General features: G+C 38.0%; 2 protein-coding genes across 2 annotated transcripts; one reads left to right on the top strand and one right to left on the bottom strand.

The window, feature by feature from the left end:
• Nucleotides 1-4,242: 4,242 nt before the first annotated feature.
• Nucleotides 4,243-6,682, bottom strand: LOC115958046 ((-)-germacrene D synthase-like). The gene is made up of 7 exons (XM_031076408.1): nucleotides 6,560-6,682; nucleotides 6,190-6,460; nucleotides 5,732-6,104; nucleotides 5,211-5,429; nucleotides 4,983-5,121; nucleotides 4,643-4,891; nucleotides 4,243-4,536 (listed from the first exon to the last, which is right to left on the bottom strand). The coding sequence occupies exons 1-7, from the start codon at nucleotides 6,680-6,682 to the stop codon at nucleotides 4,243-4,245; spliced, it is 1,668 nt and encodes a 555-aa protein (XP_030932268.1).
• A 5,915-nt stretch (nucleotides 6,683-12,597) lies between these two features.
• On the top strand, nucleotides 12,598-14,112 carry LOC115956447. Its single transcript, XM_031074823.1, has 2 exons — nucleotides 12,598-12,867; nucleotides 13,564-14,112. The coding sequence occupies exons 1-2, from the start codon at nucleotides 12,598-12,600 to the stop codon at nucleotides 14,110-14,112; spliced, it is 819 nt and encodes a 272-aa protein (XP_030930683.1).
• The last annotated feature ends 3,090 nt before the right edge of the window (nucleotides 14,113-17,202 follow it).

The following is a 17,202-nucleotide window of genomic DNA, read 5'->3' as shown; positions in this document are numbered from 1 at the left end:
AATCCAAGGGAAGCTTGGCCCAACCTGGGAAGGGCCTTACAAGGTCACCCATTATTCCAGGCGAGGTAGCTATCACCTGTAAACGTTGGATGGGAAGAAACTACCACGACCATGGAATATTGAGCATTTGAAGAGGTACCACCAATAAATGTAACAGATGATTGTATTTGTGTTTTGAAATAAAGCAATAAAAGTACTATTCAGTTAACATTTCAATGTACTGTATACAAGTCAAAGACTAAAAAAAAAAAAGAATTTTTTTTTTTTGGCTAAGTTATGAGATTCCGCCTAGACGGATGTAAATTACTAACAGAGCCAAATGACAAGATCCCTTAAATAGGTGTAAGTCACCTAAAAATTGGCTAAGTAATAAGATTCCACCTAGATGGATGTAAATTACTGACGAAACCAAGTGACAATCCCTTAAATGGGTGTAAGTCACCTAAAAATTGGCTAAGTAATAAGATTCTGCCAAGATAGATGTAAGTTACTGACGTGGCCAAGTGACAATCCCTTAAATGGGTGTTAGTCACCTAAAAATTGGCTAAGTAATAAGATTCTGCCTAGATGGATGTAAATTACTGACGAAACCAAGTGACAATCCCTTAAACGGGTGTAAGTCACCTAAAAATTGGCTAAGTAATAAGATTCTGCCTAGACAGATGTAAATTACTGACAAGGTCAAGTGACAATCTCTTAAATGGGTATAAGTCACCTAAAAGTGGCTAAATAATGAAATTCCGCCTAGACGGATGTAAGCCTAATCTAAGGATAAACAGGCAAAGATGTAGGCAAAAAGCATGAACCATGTACAAATAAAAAGTGTTAAGCATAACGAAGAACAAACCAATGGAAGAAGGAAAGTAAGTAGGTAAACATGAATATATTCTATTTGAATTAAAAGCCCAAAAACACCAAGTAACAAATATTGTTATGGAGATAGAATTAAAAGCTGAAAATGTTCGTCTCTCTCTCTCTCTCTCTCTCTCTCTCTCTCTTTTTGACTCTACCTCACTCTTTGATCAAATCTATGGGTTTGGTTTGTGTTGTTTGTTGTCGTTGGTGGGTTTTAGTTACGGCCATGGGTTGTTGTGTATAGGGGTGTCCACCAACCCGTAACTAATTTGAGAGCTTTGATAGTTGGCAGTGAGTTTTAGACTTTAAAAATTGACTCCGATGGGTGGATTGACAGGTTCTCTTCTCTTAAACTCGACTCACTAGACCCAACCATAAAACCCAACAAAATCTAGAAACTCCAAGCATTTTTGGTAAGTATTTGGTGAAAATTCACCAGATCCACCTAGATTTTTGTCGGATTTGGCGAGATCTCACTAGATTCGACGAGATAGAAAAGTAGGAGGATTAATTTTCTCTCATATATGTTTGATTGGGAGGAAAGAAAAGTAGAGAGATGAAAAATTATGAAAAATAAAGTTGGTATAAATTTATAATTATGTTCATATTAAATAAAACAAAAGGTAAAACATTTTTTATACTCATTTTTTATTAAAAAAAAATGTGTATAAACACTTTGCTTTTTTTTTTTTTTTTAATCACAAGTCAAAAGGATCCAAAAAAAAAAAAAAAAAAAAAAAAAAAGAGAAAAGAAGGGGAAAAAAAATGAGAATGGAAGAAACAGATAAAAACAAAAGAAATTAACAAAAGACAAAAAGTGAGATGAGCGCCCTTACAAAAAAAGAAAAAGAAAAAAAAAAAAAAAACCTTTGCTTGTTGGTGGCAAAGGAAAATTTTGTCAAAATCATAGTTTCTCATTTTCATTTCCATTTTCTCTCTAATTTGGGGAGATCAAGTTTTGGTGGGCTTTCAGAGAAAGTAGCCGGACCCTATCATTTCTCTATCTCCCTCCCCTTTCACTCATTCTTCTCATATGAAACCACTCTCATTTTTTCATCATTTTCAAAATTATCCCAACCAGACATACCTTTAGATAAGAGAGAGACAAAGAATTTTCAAAATTATCCCAATCAAACATAACTTTAGATAAGAGAGACAGAGAAGAAGAGAAAGAAAGAGATATAGAGGAAAAATAAAGAAAGATTAAAAAAATAATATTTAAATAAAATGGTAAAAAATAAAGTATTTGATATTAGATATATTGTAAAGTGAGATATTGAAATAAATCTTTTGGTTGCTCTTAATCCCACGTAACCCCTCAAATTCTCACCATTTAAGTGATCAGATAAGATTTCCATCCTTTTTGTCGGTCTCTCTTTCAAATCTCATATAGACAAGGAAAAAGAAAGCAGCACACATATGCTTTGAGCCTGTACCCCAAGACCCTTTTTGATTAGCAAATTTGGACACTTTTGCCTTCTTCTTCTCCCTTGATTTTTCTTCTCTCATGATTGTTTTGGTTGACTGAGCTTATTCCCCACCTCTGCCTCCACCATTTCCTTTCCAACAGAAGAATCCTTCGGCTGCCACTTCACCAATAACATTTCCAGTCTTTTATCCTCCTATGATAGAACCAATATGTAATTGCCAATACTTTCCATAATAGGACTTTGGGTAACAAATTGAACTTCCATTTGGGTAGGTAACACAAAGAGAGAAAGAAAGATGCATCTATTTTTGTCGAAGATGACCACTCACTGGTTCAAGCATCATTAACTGGTAAAGCTTGAACTCGAAAGAATGAAAAGGAAAAGACGGTCTTAGGATAATAGAAAAAGAAGCTATGAGTCTTACAACCAAACCTAGTTTAGAGATTGGTTGTGGGTCTCGTATGGTGTGGAAGGAGATATTGATTGCTCTCTCTAGCATTTTTTGCTCTAGAGGTAAATTTAATATTGGATTTTCCTTGTGTTTGGACTTTGGATTGAGGTTATTTCATGTGGGTCTTTGATTGTTTATGTTTACTATTGCTCTTTTTTGTTAACCGAGCTCATTCTCCACCTCTACCCGTAGATGTCTTGAGTTGTGGTTGAATGATACAAGCTTGATAAATAACTAATTTTTTAGCATGATGTGTTTTGAAGATGAGTTATAGATATATGAGATTTGAAGAGAGACAAGAGAGGGGATGGCATAGGGATATAGTTTGTGTGATTTTTACAAAACTCTAATGTTTCGATCTTTTTATTTTTATTTTATTTTTATGTATTTTTTATTTTGAGGTGATTGAAAGAGGTTTTTGTTTTTTTGTTTTTATATATATAATGGTTTAAACTTTAAAGAGGTCTAATCGAGGGTATTTCACACTGTTAGATAAAAAAGTGATAAAGTCAAAATAAACCTAGCCACAAATGGGTTTATAGTTTACTATAATTTCTCCTTATAAAATAATTAAAAAAAATATTTAAATGTAAACAAAACCAATCTAGTGATATTCAGCAAAAAATAAAAATCAAGATTACCGTGATTTCCTTGACTATGTATATGAGATAACTTGTGTGGCATAAATACAACACATGGAAAGAAAGGGGAAACAAATTCAATGTTCAAGAGAGAGAGATTGTTAATGACAAAGCCAGCGGAAAAAAAAAAAAAAAAAATCAAGGTTTTCATTATCAGGTTCCATTCGTTGATGATTCTAAAGAAAAGAAGATGGTTGCATTCGTAGATGCAAACTTGATGGCATAAATAGAACCCAAGATGATAATGGTTGTATGCAATTTATTTTTTTATTTTTTTTTTATTTTTGATATGATGCGGCACACTATTTAAAAATGATTATTTGAATTTTATTTGTTGAAGTTGTTATGTAGATTAAAGAATAACTATTAATTAAGGAGTTTTTAATAAGGAATAATTATTTTTCATTTTAAATAATAATTATTCATAAGAAGAAAAAAAATGATTCTTTGTAATAAAAATGCAACTAGTTGGTAGAATAACCTTTCAATTGTGTTTACAAAGAGCTTCCTTTTCCTTAACCTCACAGTTACCCTCGCTTCCTTACAGTATATAATAAATGGTTTTGTAGGGAAGCAAAAGATAACAACGTGATAAATTTAAAGATAAAATTTACATGCCCAACCCCACTAGAATGGCACAATAATTATAATCTCCCACAAAATATACCGATAGTAAATCCCATCACCATTATAAAAATAGTGCTACATTATTAAACAAGAAACCAATAGTTTATCGGGAAAAAAAATGCAAAGATTTTTCTTTTATCTTCAATATAAATGGGCCCTATATATATTAGAATATCAACAGACTTGGATCCTATTCAAGTCCTTTATTCTTTATGAAAAAACTTATTTTGTCACCGATTTATATTGGTATTGGGTCTATAAGTACTAATGCAACATTATCTTTCATCTCTTTTCCAACATGAGTGTAGCCATCCCCTTCCTTGTAAATGACATCTATTACTCGTGCAAGATTAAGAACACGCATAAGTAGAGGCATGGGAACAATAGTAGGTCTTATACACTCCTCATTAATGTCCTTCCATGCATTAGCAACATGCCTGTTGAGTTCATCATGGACTACTTGCTCTGAGACACCATGTTGCTTCATGTAACATTCGATTGCTGAGGCGGCATGCCCTCTCTCTTGTTCAAACTACATGCAAAGTTTTTCAAAAGGGTAAGTAGAAAGTTGGCAACACAAATGAAATAGACCTCGCACACTAGCTTGTGAAACTTGATTAGATTTTTTGATTGCCTACCTTATGTGACTTCATGTCATCCATGAGTCTACCAATTACAGATGAAGCTGTAATAATCTTGGGGTTGCTGAAGATCCAATCAAATGCCTCTTTTGTAACGATGTCACCCATGCCAAGGAAAGAGATAGCTGTAAGCATAGGGTAACCAGAGGTTTTAAGTGCAACATGCATATACTCCTCCATTGTTGGGATGTAATTTTGGTGGAACCATTTGGCTTCGTCAAAGTAGGCCCGAACCAAACGTTTCATCTAAGGTTTAAGCAACATGAATGAAATAAGTATGTAGCATGAAAAAGTAGACCAAAAAAAAACATGAAAAGTTAAGTTGCTTGACGCTTACAACATCTTTTGCATAGCTAACACGGTATGATCTTTCTTTCTTGGCCAACTCATTTTCAATTGCTTCGAATACATCAAAGAGTGCACGATAACATATTTGCATGTATTCTGGAAGTTGATCTATGCAGCTAATATCCCACCTGAAAATATCATGTACCAATTATAGAAGTTAGATTGACATTATACATCATAGTCTTAACATATATATTAATTAATTCAATCTATAAACCTCTCAATTGCTTCAGTGAAGGGCTCGAGTTCTTCAAGTGTGCCATAAACATCATATATATCGTCTAGAATGGATGTCATGGAAATAACTTTGGTTAGTATTTTTCTTGCAAGTGAATATTGGGGCTCAAAGTAGACCGCGACTATCCAAAAGTAGCACTCGACAACTCTATCTCTTGCAAAAGGTAGCTTCGTTGCAAAATCTAAATCTTTCCACCACCTACAATTTGAATATAACAATTAATATTAATTGATTGTAAGTAATCAAAAATATATAACAAAATGCTAGGGTTGCTTTAAATTTTACTAAAAAAATTAATAAATAGTTGTTATCAAGAATATGATTACTACTATATACCACTTCAACAATCTAATAAATAGAGTTTGTATTAATTTTTTTATATTTTATTTGTAACACGTTATTTTGCAAGGTTTATATAGTAAAATCTATAATATTCCCTTCACCATGTCCAAAAATATTTGTGCTTTGTCTTTTTGGAACATGGTTTTAGAACTAATTACCTTGTGATATCACTAAGTTCCTCTTTGTGCAATGATTGCACTAGATTAAAATCTAATATTGAAAGTTTGAGCAAAACTTTGTTATGTGAAGCATCCTGTTCATAGACAGAAATGTATCGCCGAGCCTCTAGCCGTGGTATGCCCTTGTGCAAGGGTTGCTTTAGGGCACGAGTTATTTGTGCTGCCAACAGATTGCCTATAAGGGATGCTGTCAACTTAAGGTGAGTGGTAGTGAACTCAAGGGCCTCATCAAGAATGTCTTCTCCATGCACCCTGAGATGTGTAGCTTCATAGAAGGCTAGCATGCCTTCAACGTTGCTGGTCAAGCATTCCTTGAATTGACCATCTTCGTCTTTGAACTTGTTGAAGACATCTGTTTAGAAAAAACCAAACTTGTTTAGTAAAAAATGTCGCTAACTCGCTATTACATGAAGAAATCAATCATACTCGGGTCTTACCACATGAAACCTTAAATCCTTCTTGGCGTAGCAGTCGAAAACTGAGGGAAACTTTGTAGAGATCATCAACATCATTTTTGTTGTTAAAAGTAGTGTATATATGTTCTAGAGCCTCTTGGATTTCTCTCTCAAAGTGGTAAGCGACGCCTAGGCGTTGGACTGCATCAATTAAGCCTAGTTGTTGTGAAAGATGATCCGTAATGGCAAAGAGCTCGTTTCTCACCTTATCTTTCAGCTCTACAAGTTCACGTACTTTACGTAAATGAATGTCCTACACCATGAATTGCATGAACAAATAATTATATTGTAACAAAAAATGAAAAAAATATTACAAATTCTACTACATAATCTTCATAAATAATCATGTTACCTTGTCCAGTGAAGTATTGTTGATGAAACGGTCACCCCAAATGCTTGGATGGAAATTTGCTGTTCGGCGAACAACCTCTGATTTGCCATTTTGGGATGGAGCCCCTGAGACTTGGGTAGACATATTTTTTCTAAGTTCAGGAACGAGTCTATGTTTTGAGTGACAAGGTATGATGGGATTTGTTCTCTGTGAACTTCTTGAGCGAGATGTAGAATGCCTTCAAGGCCGCGGTATTTATAGGCAATGGAGAGAAAGGTAGGTACGGTGAATAAAATATAATTGTATTGATTAGAATAGTCAGTAAAGTATAATTATTATATACACATTTAAGTATGATGAAACATATGTAATTATAATTATCATTTAAGTATAATGTTTTGATGCACATTTAAGTGTAATGAAACATGTCACTAGAATAACCATTTGAGTATAGCTTTTTGACTAAAAGAACAATGAGTTGAATCGTACATATGTCTCAATTGAATGGAGACAATGGACATTGCCCATTTTCTATATGTGATAATGCACTTGATCGATGGAGACGGTGGGGAAGGGTGGTAGCCGTATTGATATGACTCAAGATTTTGAAAAGTCTACTTATTCAAAAAATAAATAAGTTTAATTAGTAATTTTTTCTTTTTACTTTGAAAAGTCTATTTATCCTAAAAATAAATTATTAATTTCCTTTTACCTAATTACGAGCTACCCCTCTCCTTACATGAAAGAAAAGAAGGAAATTTAACATCCCTTATATTCAAATATAATCAAAAGTTAAGAATATATATATATATATATATATATATATATAAGCAAGAGTTTAGATATTTAAAAAATGTAAAAAATTATCTCATAAAATAATTATTAGCATGTTATAGGAATAAGACTTGGTTAATGTTTAATTTTAATTCAATCTTTCTATATTAAATTTAGAAATTTAACTTTATCATGCTAAGAAGTTTAGAAGAGAAAATTGATAATCTCAAAATTTGAAGTTTTCACTTATGTTGTAGTTGCATTTTTATGTGTGTGTACGTGTCCATTCTGAGCAATTGTTTTTGGTTCTAGACTTGACAATGCTTATTTCTATTTATATAAGTGAACTGGAGTAATCTAATTTAGGTGACAAGGTATACATAAGAAAAAGTTTACTTTCAAATTGGTTTAGTGACAATTGATAAGATCATTCGTGTATATTTTTAGTTACATAACTTTATAAAAAAGTTTTGTGACTCTACTTAAATAATGTACATAGATGATTTTATGAGTCATCATGTAGGCTGGTGAAAATTTCTCCAAGCCGTCATGGAAAAAAACTTTTTCCATGTGAAAATTATTAATATTTAAAAAAAAATCATGTATAATACATATTTACATATCTGTTTATTATTAAAAAAGAAGAAGAAAAAAGTGTTATTTGATTCAATAAAAGTAGGTGGTATTATCAAAAGCTTTATAACTCAATTGGCTAGTATTTTTTAGCATTTTCAATGGAGATATTCAGAGTTTTAATCCCTCCTCTCACAACTATTGATTTATAAAAATAAAAAATAAAATAAAAGTAAATATTGGTTATTTAGTTAGATCACTTCCGGTTCAATTGCTAATTGAAAAATATTTTGTATTAGCTATGGTTTTAGATACATTTTTCCCCATTTAGACAGTAAATTAAGTAGTATTCAAAACTGTGTACAATTTTTGGAGTAAAATCTAATTAGAATAAATTGGATAAATGTACAAAATTATAAACAAAAAATTGAAAGATTCAATGGTGTAGAGAACTTTCAATTATGACTGCCTTGCAACTTAAATTAGGTTTAAATATGTGATTTGGAGGTGCTAAATATAATCCTGGAATGATGATATGACGTAGCTTTTGGATTGTAATGGAGTTAGGGTCTGTTTGGATACAATTTATTTTTACTGAAACTAAAAACTGAAAATACTGTAGGAAAATAATTTTTAAATGTATGAATAGTACCGTGAGACTTATTTTTAATATTTTTTCTGAATAAAGTGGCTACGGATCCCATGAGCAGTGCGTGAACAGGACTGTTACAGTGATAATTATCTCCCTGAAGCACAAGAGAAAAACACTAAGTATGAAAATACAGACACCCACAAACGTGAATCCAAACACACATAGTATTAGGAAGTTTCTCGATACATGCATGCCTACATGAGGGATGAAGCTTTCTATGACATAAACACGTGCATGAGGCCGCGTGCTGGGAAGGGTGTTACTTATTCTTCAGTAGAAAACAAGATTGTCAGACTTTGCCTCCTTTCGCAAAAAAAGTAAAAAAAGCAGCCAGGGAAATAGTGGCCAACTGGATGGTTGAAAGATTAGTATTCATCGATCATATGTAAAAAAAGTAAAACATATTTCGTCATTACATTTATACAATTATACTGCCGACGCTTAGACTGATCTCTAGTCTTTACGAACAGGTTCTGGTCTTGGTATATTCAACTATTCAAGGAGAAGACTAGTGACAGCAAAAATTCTACAAACCGCAATCAAGGGACCCTACAGTAGTCTTCAACGTTGTCGACTGTTTGAAAATCAGGCGAATAATTATAATACTACACATTTTCCAATCTTTGAAAAATCAGGGCCCACCATTTATTGTGTAAGTTATAGACTCCCTTGATATAGAACACTTAGAGCATCTACAGTCGAAATTCTCATCTCATCCTATTTTACCATCTCAAAAAATCACTTTATCAATTATACAATACAATTTTACAATACTCCCAACATTCCAACTTTTATTTTCCTATTCTATTCATTAAAATAATATTTCTACACAATAAAATAATATATCCTAAAACCCAAATAAAAACAAAAACCCAAAATCCAAACAACTCTGCAACCACCACCACCGCGAAGAACATACCCAAACGTTTGTTTTCTTGAAACCCCAGAAACCCAAGCCACAAACTCATGGCCATTGAAACCCAGAAACCCATAGAGAAAACAAAATCAAATCAAACCAATAGCAATAACAACCCCCAACTCCGGCAACCACGGCAAACCACAAATTACAATTTCAATTACAATTACAAATACAAAAATAAAGAGAACGAAATCAAGATCAAAATGTACAAAAGGTCAACAATCACCGTCAATCTCCACCATCACAACGTTCCTTCTCAATTTCTTGCCTTTGTTTCTCTGCGAGCTTTTCGAGAGTCGATTCCACAGCATCTTGACCACCAAGAAGCAACCAGGTCACGATTTCTGGGTCGGTCTCGAACCAGGCAGCATCGAACTCCTTCTGGGCGTTTACTCTCAGTATGTCTCGCCACAGGATGCCTCGCGAATCGGTCCACGTGAAGAACTGGGAAGCCCTGAGGATGTCCCTGTAGAGACTCAGTGCCTCACGCCGAGTGCTTGTGAGTCAGCGACGATTTAGCAGCTCAGCCTCATCGTCGTCAAGGGTAGGTTTTTGTTCCTTCGCCAAGTGATGGTCCAAGAGCTCTTCATGGGTGTCAGGTTCGTTGTGCAAGAGCCAACGGATACAGATGACGTCGCAGTGAGCTATGAGGTTGTTCAAAGGAAACATCGATCGATATGGTAGGCGAGAGAGAGAGGGGATGAGAAAGAGAGAAGGAAGAGAGAGAAAAGAAAGAGAAAAAATGAGACGGGAGAGAGAAATTGCCGGGTAAAAAGCATTAATTTTTTTTTTTTTTTTTTATACCATTCAGCTACAGTACCATCTTACATTTGAGATGGTACTGTAGCTAAATCTCAAAAAAAAATTGGCTTTTACCATATGGCCTTCCGGTTGTGGATCAATTTTTGGGCCTGTATGCCAAATGTTCTTTACATTTGGCATATAACAAGCCCGTTGTTGATGCTCTTATGATGTTAACTCTTTCTTTTAATTGACAACTTGAGTATGTATTATGATAGGCATAGTGTTAGTGTGTGTGCCCTATGACTAGACTATTTAGTTTCTAAACCAATCCTTATTTTCCTGACCTCTAAGTTCAATATGGATCAAAATTCTCTCATAATTTTATCATCGCTACTTTTTTGATGTGTTTTGATGTGATCTCATAATTTTACATGTCTGCTTAAAAAAAATCCTTACAAAATGAAATGTTTTCAATACAATAATTTTATCTCTCTTTTTTTTTTTTTTTTTTTTTGCTACTAAATTTTATCTCTTCTTGAATGTTTTATTTTATACTTCATGAATAATTCTAATATGATATGTGTCAGACTTTTTTTCTAATTTGGTAGAGTATAAAGTAAAACATTTTTTTAAAAGGGAAATATAGTAAAACACTTGAATTATAAAGTTTGATTTTTTTTTTCTTCTTTTTTATCTAGATATATTCCTGTAATGTGTTCGACCAAATTCACAAACATTTTGTGATACCCAGTTGGTTAAAAAAAAACAAAATAAAAAAGGAGATTTTTTTTATAGGGGCAGCTTAGTAATTTTGATATTGTGGTTAGCAACATATATATATATTTATATATATTTAGAGATAATTATGACATGCTGCTAACTCGGCAATTCGAACTTTTTCCACCCTAGACCCCCAAGCACTTTGTGCATGGGAATGTGTCAATTCAGTTACAGAACCTTTGACAATTAGCAATATGTATATATATATATATATATATATTTATATATATATATGGTGTAAATGCACTTTTAGTCCCTACATTTTGGTTTTTTTCCATTTTGGTTCCTATATTTCCATTTCACTAATTTTAGTCCCTAAACCAATTAACGCGTGTTATTTTAGTCATTTCCGTCAGTCAACAGACGAAAATAATTGAGGTAACTAACAGAGGGATTAAAATATTATTAAAAATTCACTGTAGCACTCATCAGTCATGCCACATTAGATTATTGTGGGGTCAAAGAATTTGGCAACCCCGGCTCACCTTACGCTAAGCCCAAGAGCCATGCTGAGGAGGAAGAAATACCCGAGGACGAACGAAGAAAGCCCAAATTGCCAAGAAACGTTGTCGAGGACAACCCTGTCCTTTGCCAACCGAGATCCTAGAAGGGAAGAACGACACGCCATCGAAGGCAGCCTTCCAGAGCATCCCAAGAAAAAGGACAAGTACAGTAGGATATCTGTGGGAGCATGGTAGAGGAGCAATTCAAGGAGAAACTGTCATCTCCGCATTAAATGCACACAACTAACGTTCTGGCCGCATTAATGAAGAAATGACCCTTGAACAGTGCTGTCTTGGTTGCTATAATGCACAGAAGGTCTGGGAAGGTGGCTGATGGGACAAGCACTTGAGTAGTGACCTGCATGATCAACAGATGGAGGGCCAAGATCAATCGAAAGAAGGTATGTAATGTGAGAAATCCTCCGGTAAGGGGGAGGGGGAGAAGAAAGAGGGTAGCAATTGACATGATCTTGAAAACCTTTGTAACCAAGCACTGAAGAAATAATAAGAACAACAGGTTCCTCGGAAGAAATGTCCGAGGACAGAATTTCATACTTTAGTCCACGTCCTTGTTATTCAATCCACTCGTAATCATATCTAGTTGTTGTAACCCTCACTAAGGCCTAGTTCTTAAACCCATTCTCTATAAATTTATTGTATTGGGCTAGTTAGGCCTGAGTCCACTCATCCAATAGAAGAAGTGCCTAATTCCAGTCCCTACATTTGATGCCGACTGTAGGAAGAACTTGTATGTTGGTAAGGGCAACAATTAAGCATGGTAGGATCAGACCCTCATCAGGTAGGCTCCTATCAGCCTGAACCGGCTAGATCCCAACAACAAGGTAACTTTCCCAACCCTAAGCCTGACCGAAATGAAGAGAATGGAAGGTTTCGAGAGGGAAGTGTGCACACCACTCAAACCAGCAAAAGCCACTCTCGTACGGGCAGTCACGTGCTCCAGAGACAAAATAACAACTGGGCCATGCAACCAGAAGAAGTTAGGAGTCACGTATCCCAGAGACAGGATGATAAGCAGGCCATGTAGCGAGAGATAGACGATTTGAAGAGAAAGCTGCGCCATGCACAACGAAGGAGATCTCATTCTAGCCCCGACATGCCCTCCGATGACGAAAGCGATGATTACTATAGGCAAAGATCGAGAACTCCTCTAAGTGAGACCTTCTCTCATGAAGAAGAGCACTACTGGAGGCGTAAACGTAAAAGCCCATCTCTTAGGGGCTTGGGAAATGATGCCATGAGCAGGGCACTGGATCAACTCTCTAAATCACCTTCCACACGCCGCAAAGAAGGGGCTACACTTCCTCGACAATTCCAGCAGCTAACCTTTGCTGTTTATAACGACAAAACAGACCCCGTGGAGCATGTGAGGCAATTTAACCAAAGGATGGCCATCCATTCTAAAAATGAGGTGCTGATGTGCAAGGTTTTCCCATCTAGCTTGGGACCAGTGGCGATGAGGTGGTTCAATGGCTTAAAGAGGAATTCCATAGATTCGTATAGGTAGCTAATCCAAGCTTTTGGCTCCCATTTCATTACAAACAGCAGAGCTCCTCGGCCCTTGAGTGCTTTATTGTCTTTATCCATGCATGATGGAGAAACTCTAAAGGCCTACTCAGACAGATATTGGGAGATGTATAATAAAATGGATGAAGATTTTGACGATGCCGCCATCAACACCTTCAAAAATAGCCTCCCAGCTAAGCACGGCTTGAGGAAGTCTCTGACTGGCAGGCCTGCCACCAGTGTGCGCCAACTGATGGATCGGATCAATAAGTATAAACGAGTAGAGGAAGACTAGTTGCAAAGAAAGGGAAAAGAGAAGGTTATCCCTCAAGAGAGGAGGGATTTCAGGTCGGACCGATATAACAACAACCGCTCGAGGAGAGATTTCGTAGGGCAATCCAGAGTAACCAACACACAGACTGTCAATACTATATTCTGAGAACCAGTACATCGGGTGTTAGAGAAAATCAAGAATGAGCCATACTTTAAGTGGCCGAATAAGATGGAGGGAGAGTCCACGAGGCGCAATTAGAACTTTTATTGCCAATACCACCAGGACCACGGACATACCACAGAGAACTGCAGGAACATCTGGAACTATCTGGACCAGCTAGTCCGAGAAGGAAAGCTGAAGCACCTTCTGCATCATCCCAGTGGTCATCACGGCCAGACCCATCAGGAATCCCAGAGAGATACTGCCCTAAGGCCACCCGTAGGGACGACCAGTGTAATCTTGGCCGTACCAGGAAGAACAGATACGCGCCCTTCACGAGTGTTATCTGTGGCTCAACGGCCTACCGAGAAGTCCCAGTCAGAGCCAAAGAGGGCCAGAATGAATTTTCACCCAATCTTGTGTTTTTCAGAAGAAGACAAGATCGGAACCACCCAGCCCCATGACGATGCGTTGTTGATCACTCTTAGAATTGGGGACTACGATGTGAAAAGAGTGATGATGGATGGTGGTAGTGGGGTTGAGGTTATGTACCCCGACCTCTACAAGGGGCTGAGGTTAAAACCGGAAGATTTGATGCCCTATAACTCTCCTTTGATGAGCTTTGACGGAAAGCTCGTCATTCCAAAGGGCATGATTAGGCTACCCATCTAGACCGGCCCAGAGATAGTGGAGGTGAACTTTATCGTGGTGGACATCTACTCTCCCTATACAGCCATCGTCAGTAGGCCCTGGCTCCATACCTTAGGGGCTGTTGCCTTCTCATTGCATTAGAAGATGAAATTCCCATCAGGAGACCATGTTCTCGAAATTCGTGGTTGCTAATCCACAGCAAGGCAATGTGTGGTGGCTGCCATCTCACATCGGCTCGATGCGGAGTCCTTGGCTTCCACTGAAAAGAATTTATAGCAATCAAGGGCCCCGATGTCGCCTCCTGATACAGCTACTGAGGAGGCAAAGTGCGAAGATCTAGAGAAGGTGGTCATCGGTGGTGACCCGGAGAGGTTCTTTTGGGTAGGGGCTCAGTTGCCTCTTCAGGAGAAGGAGGAGTTGATTGAGTTTCTCAAAAGAAATATTGACGTATTTGCATGGGATGCCTACGATGCTCTCGGGAATGATCCAACCTTCATCTATCACCATCTCAATGTCAACCCATCCATCACTCCTAAGAAGTAGCCACCTCGTCGCCCATCAAGAGAGCACGCCGATGTGATTAGGGACAAAGTGTTGAAGCTTAAGCGTATCAAAGAGGTTTTTTACCCTGAATTGTTGGTCAACACCATGGTGGTAAAGAAGAAAAGTGGGAAATGACGGGTTTGTTTAGACTTCACGCACCTAAATAAAGCATGCCTAAAAGACCCTTTCCCTATGCCTCGGATTAGGCTTGTCCACGAGTTGGTTCGGGTCGGGTTTGTGCCCAACCCGGAACCGACCCGATCACTTTGGGTCTCCTAAACCTGGACCCGTCACCGACCCACCGAAGGTAGCGGGTTGGGTGGTTGGATGACATCGGTTTCAGGTCGGGTATCGGTCGATTTCGAACTGTGTGAATCATCGTCGGATTTTGCAGAAATCGTCGCCTGATTTTGCCAAAATCTCTGGTTTTTGCTGGATCTGATCGAATCTCAAAGAGATCTTGGCGGATCTCAACGAGATTAGGCCGGATCTCAACGAGATCAAGTCAGATCTCGAAGAGATCCGGCAAGATCTCAACGAGATCAGGCCGATTCTCAGTGTAAGTCGAAGAGATCGAGTGAGATCTCGGCGGATCTCGACTAGATCAGGCCAGATCTCGACAAGATCTCACCGAATCTCGACAGATCGGACAAAATGAGGCCGGCTACCCACTCCAATCGGCGGAGAACTGAAATTCCGATGTGTTTTCCGGTCGGGTCGGTTGAAAATCGGTTTTTCATGTTCAAACCCGTCAATCGACCCGTCGGTCTCGGGTTTTCTGGGCGGAGACCCGTTGCCGACCGTTGTCGGCGTCGGGTCGGACGGGTTGGGCGGGTTGGTCGAGTTTTGGGTCTGGCTGGACACCCCTACCTCGGATAGACCAGCTGGTGGATGCAACAGCAGGCCATCCTCGGATGAGCTTCTTAGATGTCTTTCAAGACTATCATCAAATACCACTAGCCTTGAAGGATTAGGAGAAGACAGCCTTCGTGACACCTACTGGGAACTATCACTTCAAGGTAATGCTGTTCGGTCTGAAGAACGCAGGGTCCACTTATCAAAGGATGATGACAAGAATGTTCGAGCCGCAGTTGGGCAAGAGCATCGAAATCTATGTTGATGATATGGTGGTGAAGAGTAAAGTGGTGTCCGAGTATTTAAGAGACCTCGGCAGCACCTTTGAGGTCTTAAGGAAGCACAAGCTGCACCTAAATGCTTCCAAATGCTCATTTAGCATAAGATCAGGCAAGTTTTTAGGCTACATGGTTACTCATAGGGGAATTGAGGTTAACCCTGACTAGATCAAGGCTATTAATGATTTAAAACCACCGCAAAACGCCAAGGAAGTTCAAAAGCTTACTGGAATGATCGCAGCCCTGAATCAATTCATTTCTAGGTTAGCAGATAGATGCAGACCATTCTATCTCCTGATCAACAAGTGGAAAGGATTTGAGTGGTTTAAGGACTGTATTGTGGCCTTCTAGCAACTCAAGGAGTACCTATCCTGGCCACCTATGATGTCCAGTCCTGAGGCCAATGAAGTCCTATACGCATATATTGTTGTGGTCCCTCATACTATGAGCTTGGTGCTAATACGGGATGACAATGGCCTTCAAAAGCCAGTCTATTACGTGAGCAAGTTGCTGCATGAAGCTGAGGTCAGATACATACCCTTGGAGAAAGCCATACTAGCTGTGGTCCATGCCATGTGAAAGCTTCCCTATTATTTCCAAGCCCACACAGTGGTTGTTCTAACCCAACTACCCTTGAAGTCCGTACTTCAGACCGCTGATTACACTAGAAGGATTGCCATATGAAGCACAATTCTGGGAGCTTTTAACATCAAGTACATGCCTCAGACCTCCATAAAGGGCCAGGTTCTAGCGGACTTGGTGGCCGAATTTGCTGAACCACCAGTAGAAATAGTAGCAGAAGAGCGCAACATGGATGGAAAATCGGTTGGAGTAATCTCTATGCCAGGACCCCCGTGTTGGAAGGTGTATGTTGACAGCGTAGCAAATCAAAGGGGGTTCGGAGTGGGGCTAGTCTTAGTATCCCCTAAGAAGACTATCATAGAGAAATCCCTGAGACTTGGGTTCTCAGCCACGAATAACGAAGCCGAATATGAGGCCTTGTTACAAGGAATGGCCATGGTGCAGAAAATGAGAGGAAAAGCAGTAGAGATATTCTCGGACTCGAGATTAGTAGTGGGCCAGTGAAAGGGAGAGTTGGAAGCCAAAGATGCGAGGATGCAAGAATACTTAAGCCAGGTCAAACGCTTGCAGTCAGACTTCAATCTTTTTCAGCCTGTCACACGTTTCCAGAAGTGGAAACACCCATGCAGATTCATTGGCCATGCTTGCTACCTCCTCGGCGGGGGGTCTGCCTCAAATTATTCTTGTCGAGCATCTGGATAGAGCAAATGAGGTTGCAAAAGGCATGGTCCATATCCATAAGGTTAGAGTAGGTCCTAGCTGGATGGACCCTATAGTGAGGTTCCTCAAAGATGATATCCTGCCCGAGGAGAAGTCAGAGGCTAAAAAAATATGAAGAAATGCTCATCGGTTC

The sequence above is a fragment of the Quercus lobata genome, chromosome 8, assembly GCF_001633185.2.
Source record: "Quercus lobata isolate SW786 chromosome 8, ValleyOak3.0 Primary Assembly, whole genome shotgun sequence".
Lineage (NCBI taxonomy): Eukaryota > Viridiplantae > Streptophyta > Magnoliopsida > Fagales > Fagaceae > Quercus > Quercus lobata.
The sequence above is the reverse complement of the archived record's forward strand: the minus strand, read 5'-3'. Positions and strand labels throughout refer to the sequence as shown.

Coding starts and splice junctions, on each gene's coding strand:
- LOC115956447 (XM_031074823.1), top strand. CDS start 12,598: ATGCCCTCCGATGACGAAAGCGATGATTACTATAGGCAAAGATCGAGA. Junction 12,868..13,563: donor AAACAGACCCCGTGGAGCAT/GTGAGGCAATTT, acceptor CAATACCACCAG/GACCACGGACATACCACAGA.
- LOC115958046 (XM_031076408.1), bottom strand. CDS start 6,682: ATGTCTACCCAAGTCTCAGGGGCTCCATCCCAAAATGGCAAATCAGAG. Junction 6,461..6,559: donor ACAATACTTCACTGGACAAG/GTAACATGATTA, acceptor TTCATGGTGTAG/GACATTCATTTACGTAAAGT. Junction 5,122..5,210: donor TTCACTGAAGCAATTGAGAG/GTTTATAGATTG, acceptor TGATATTTTCAG/GTGGGATATTAGCTGCATAG.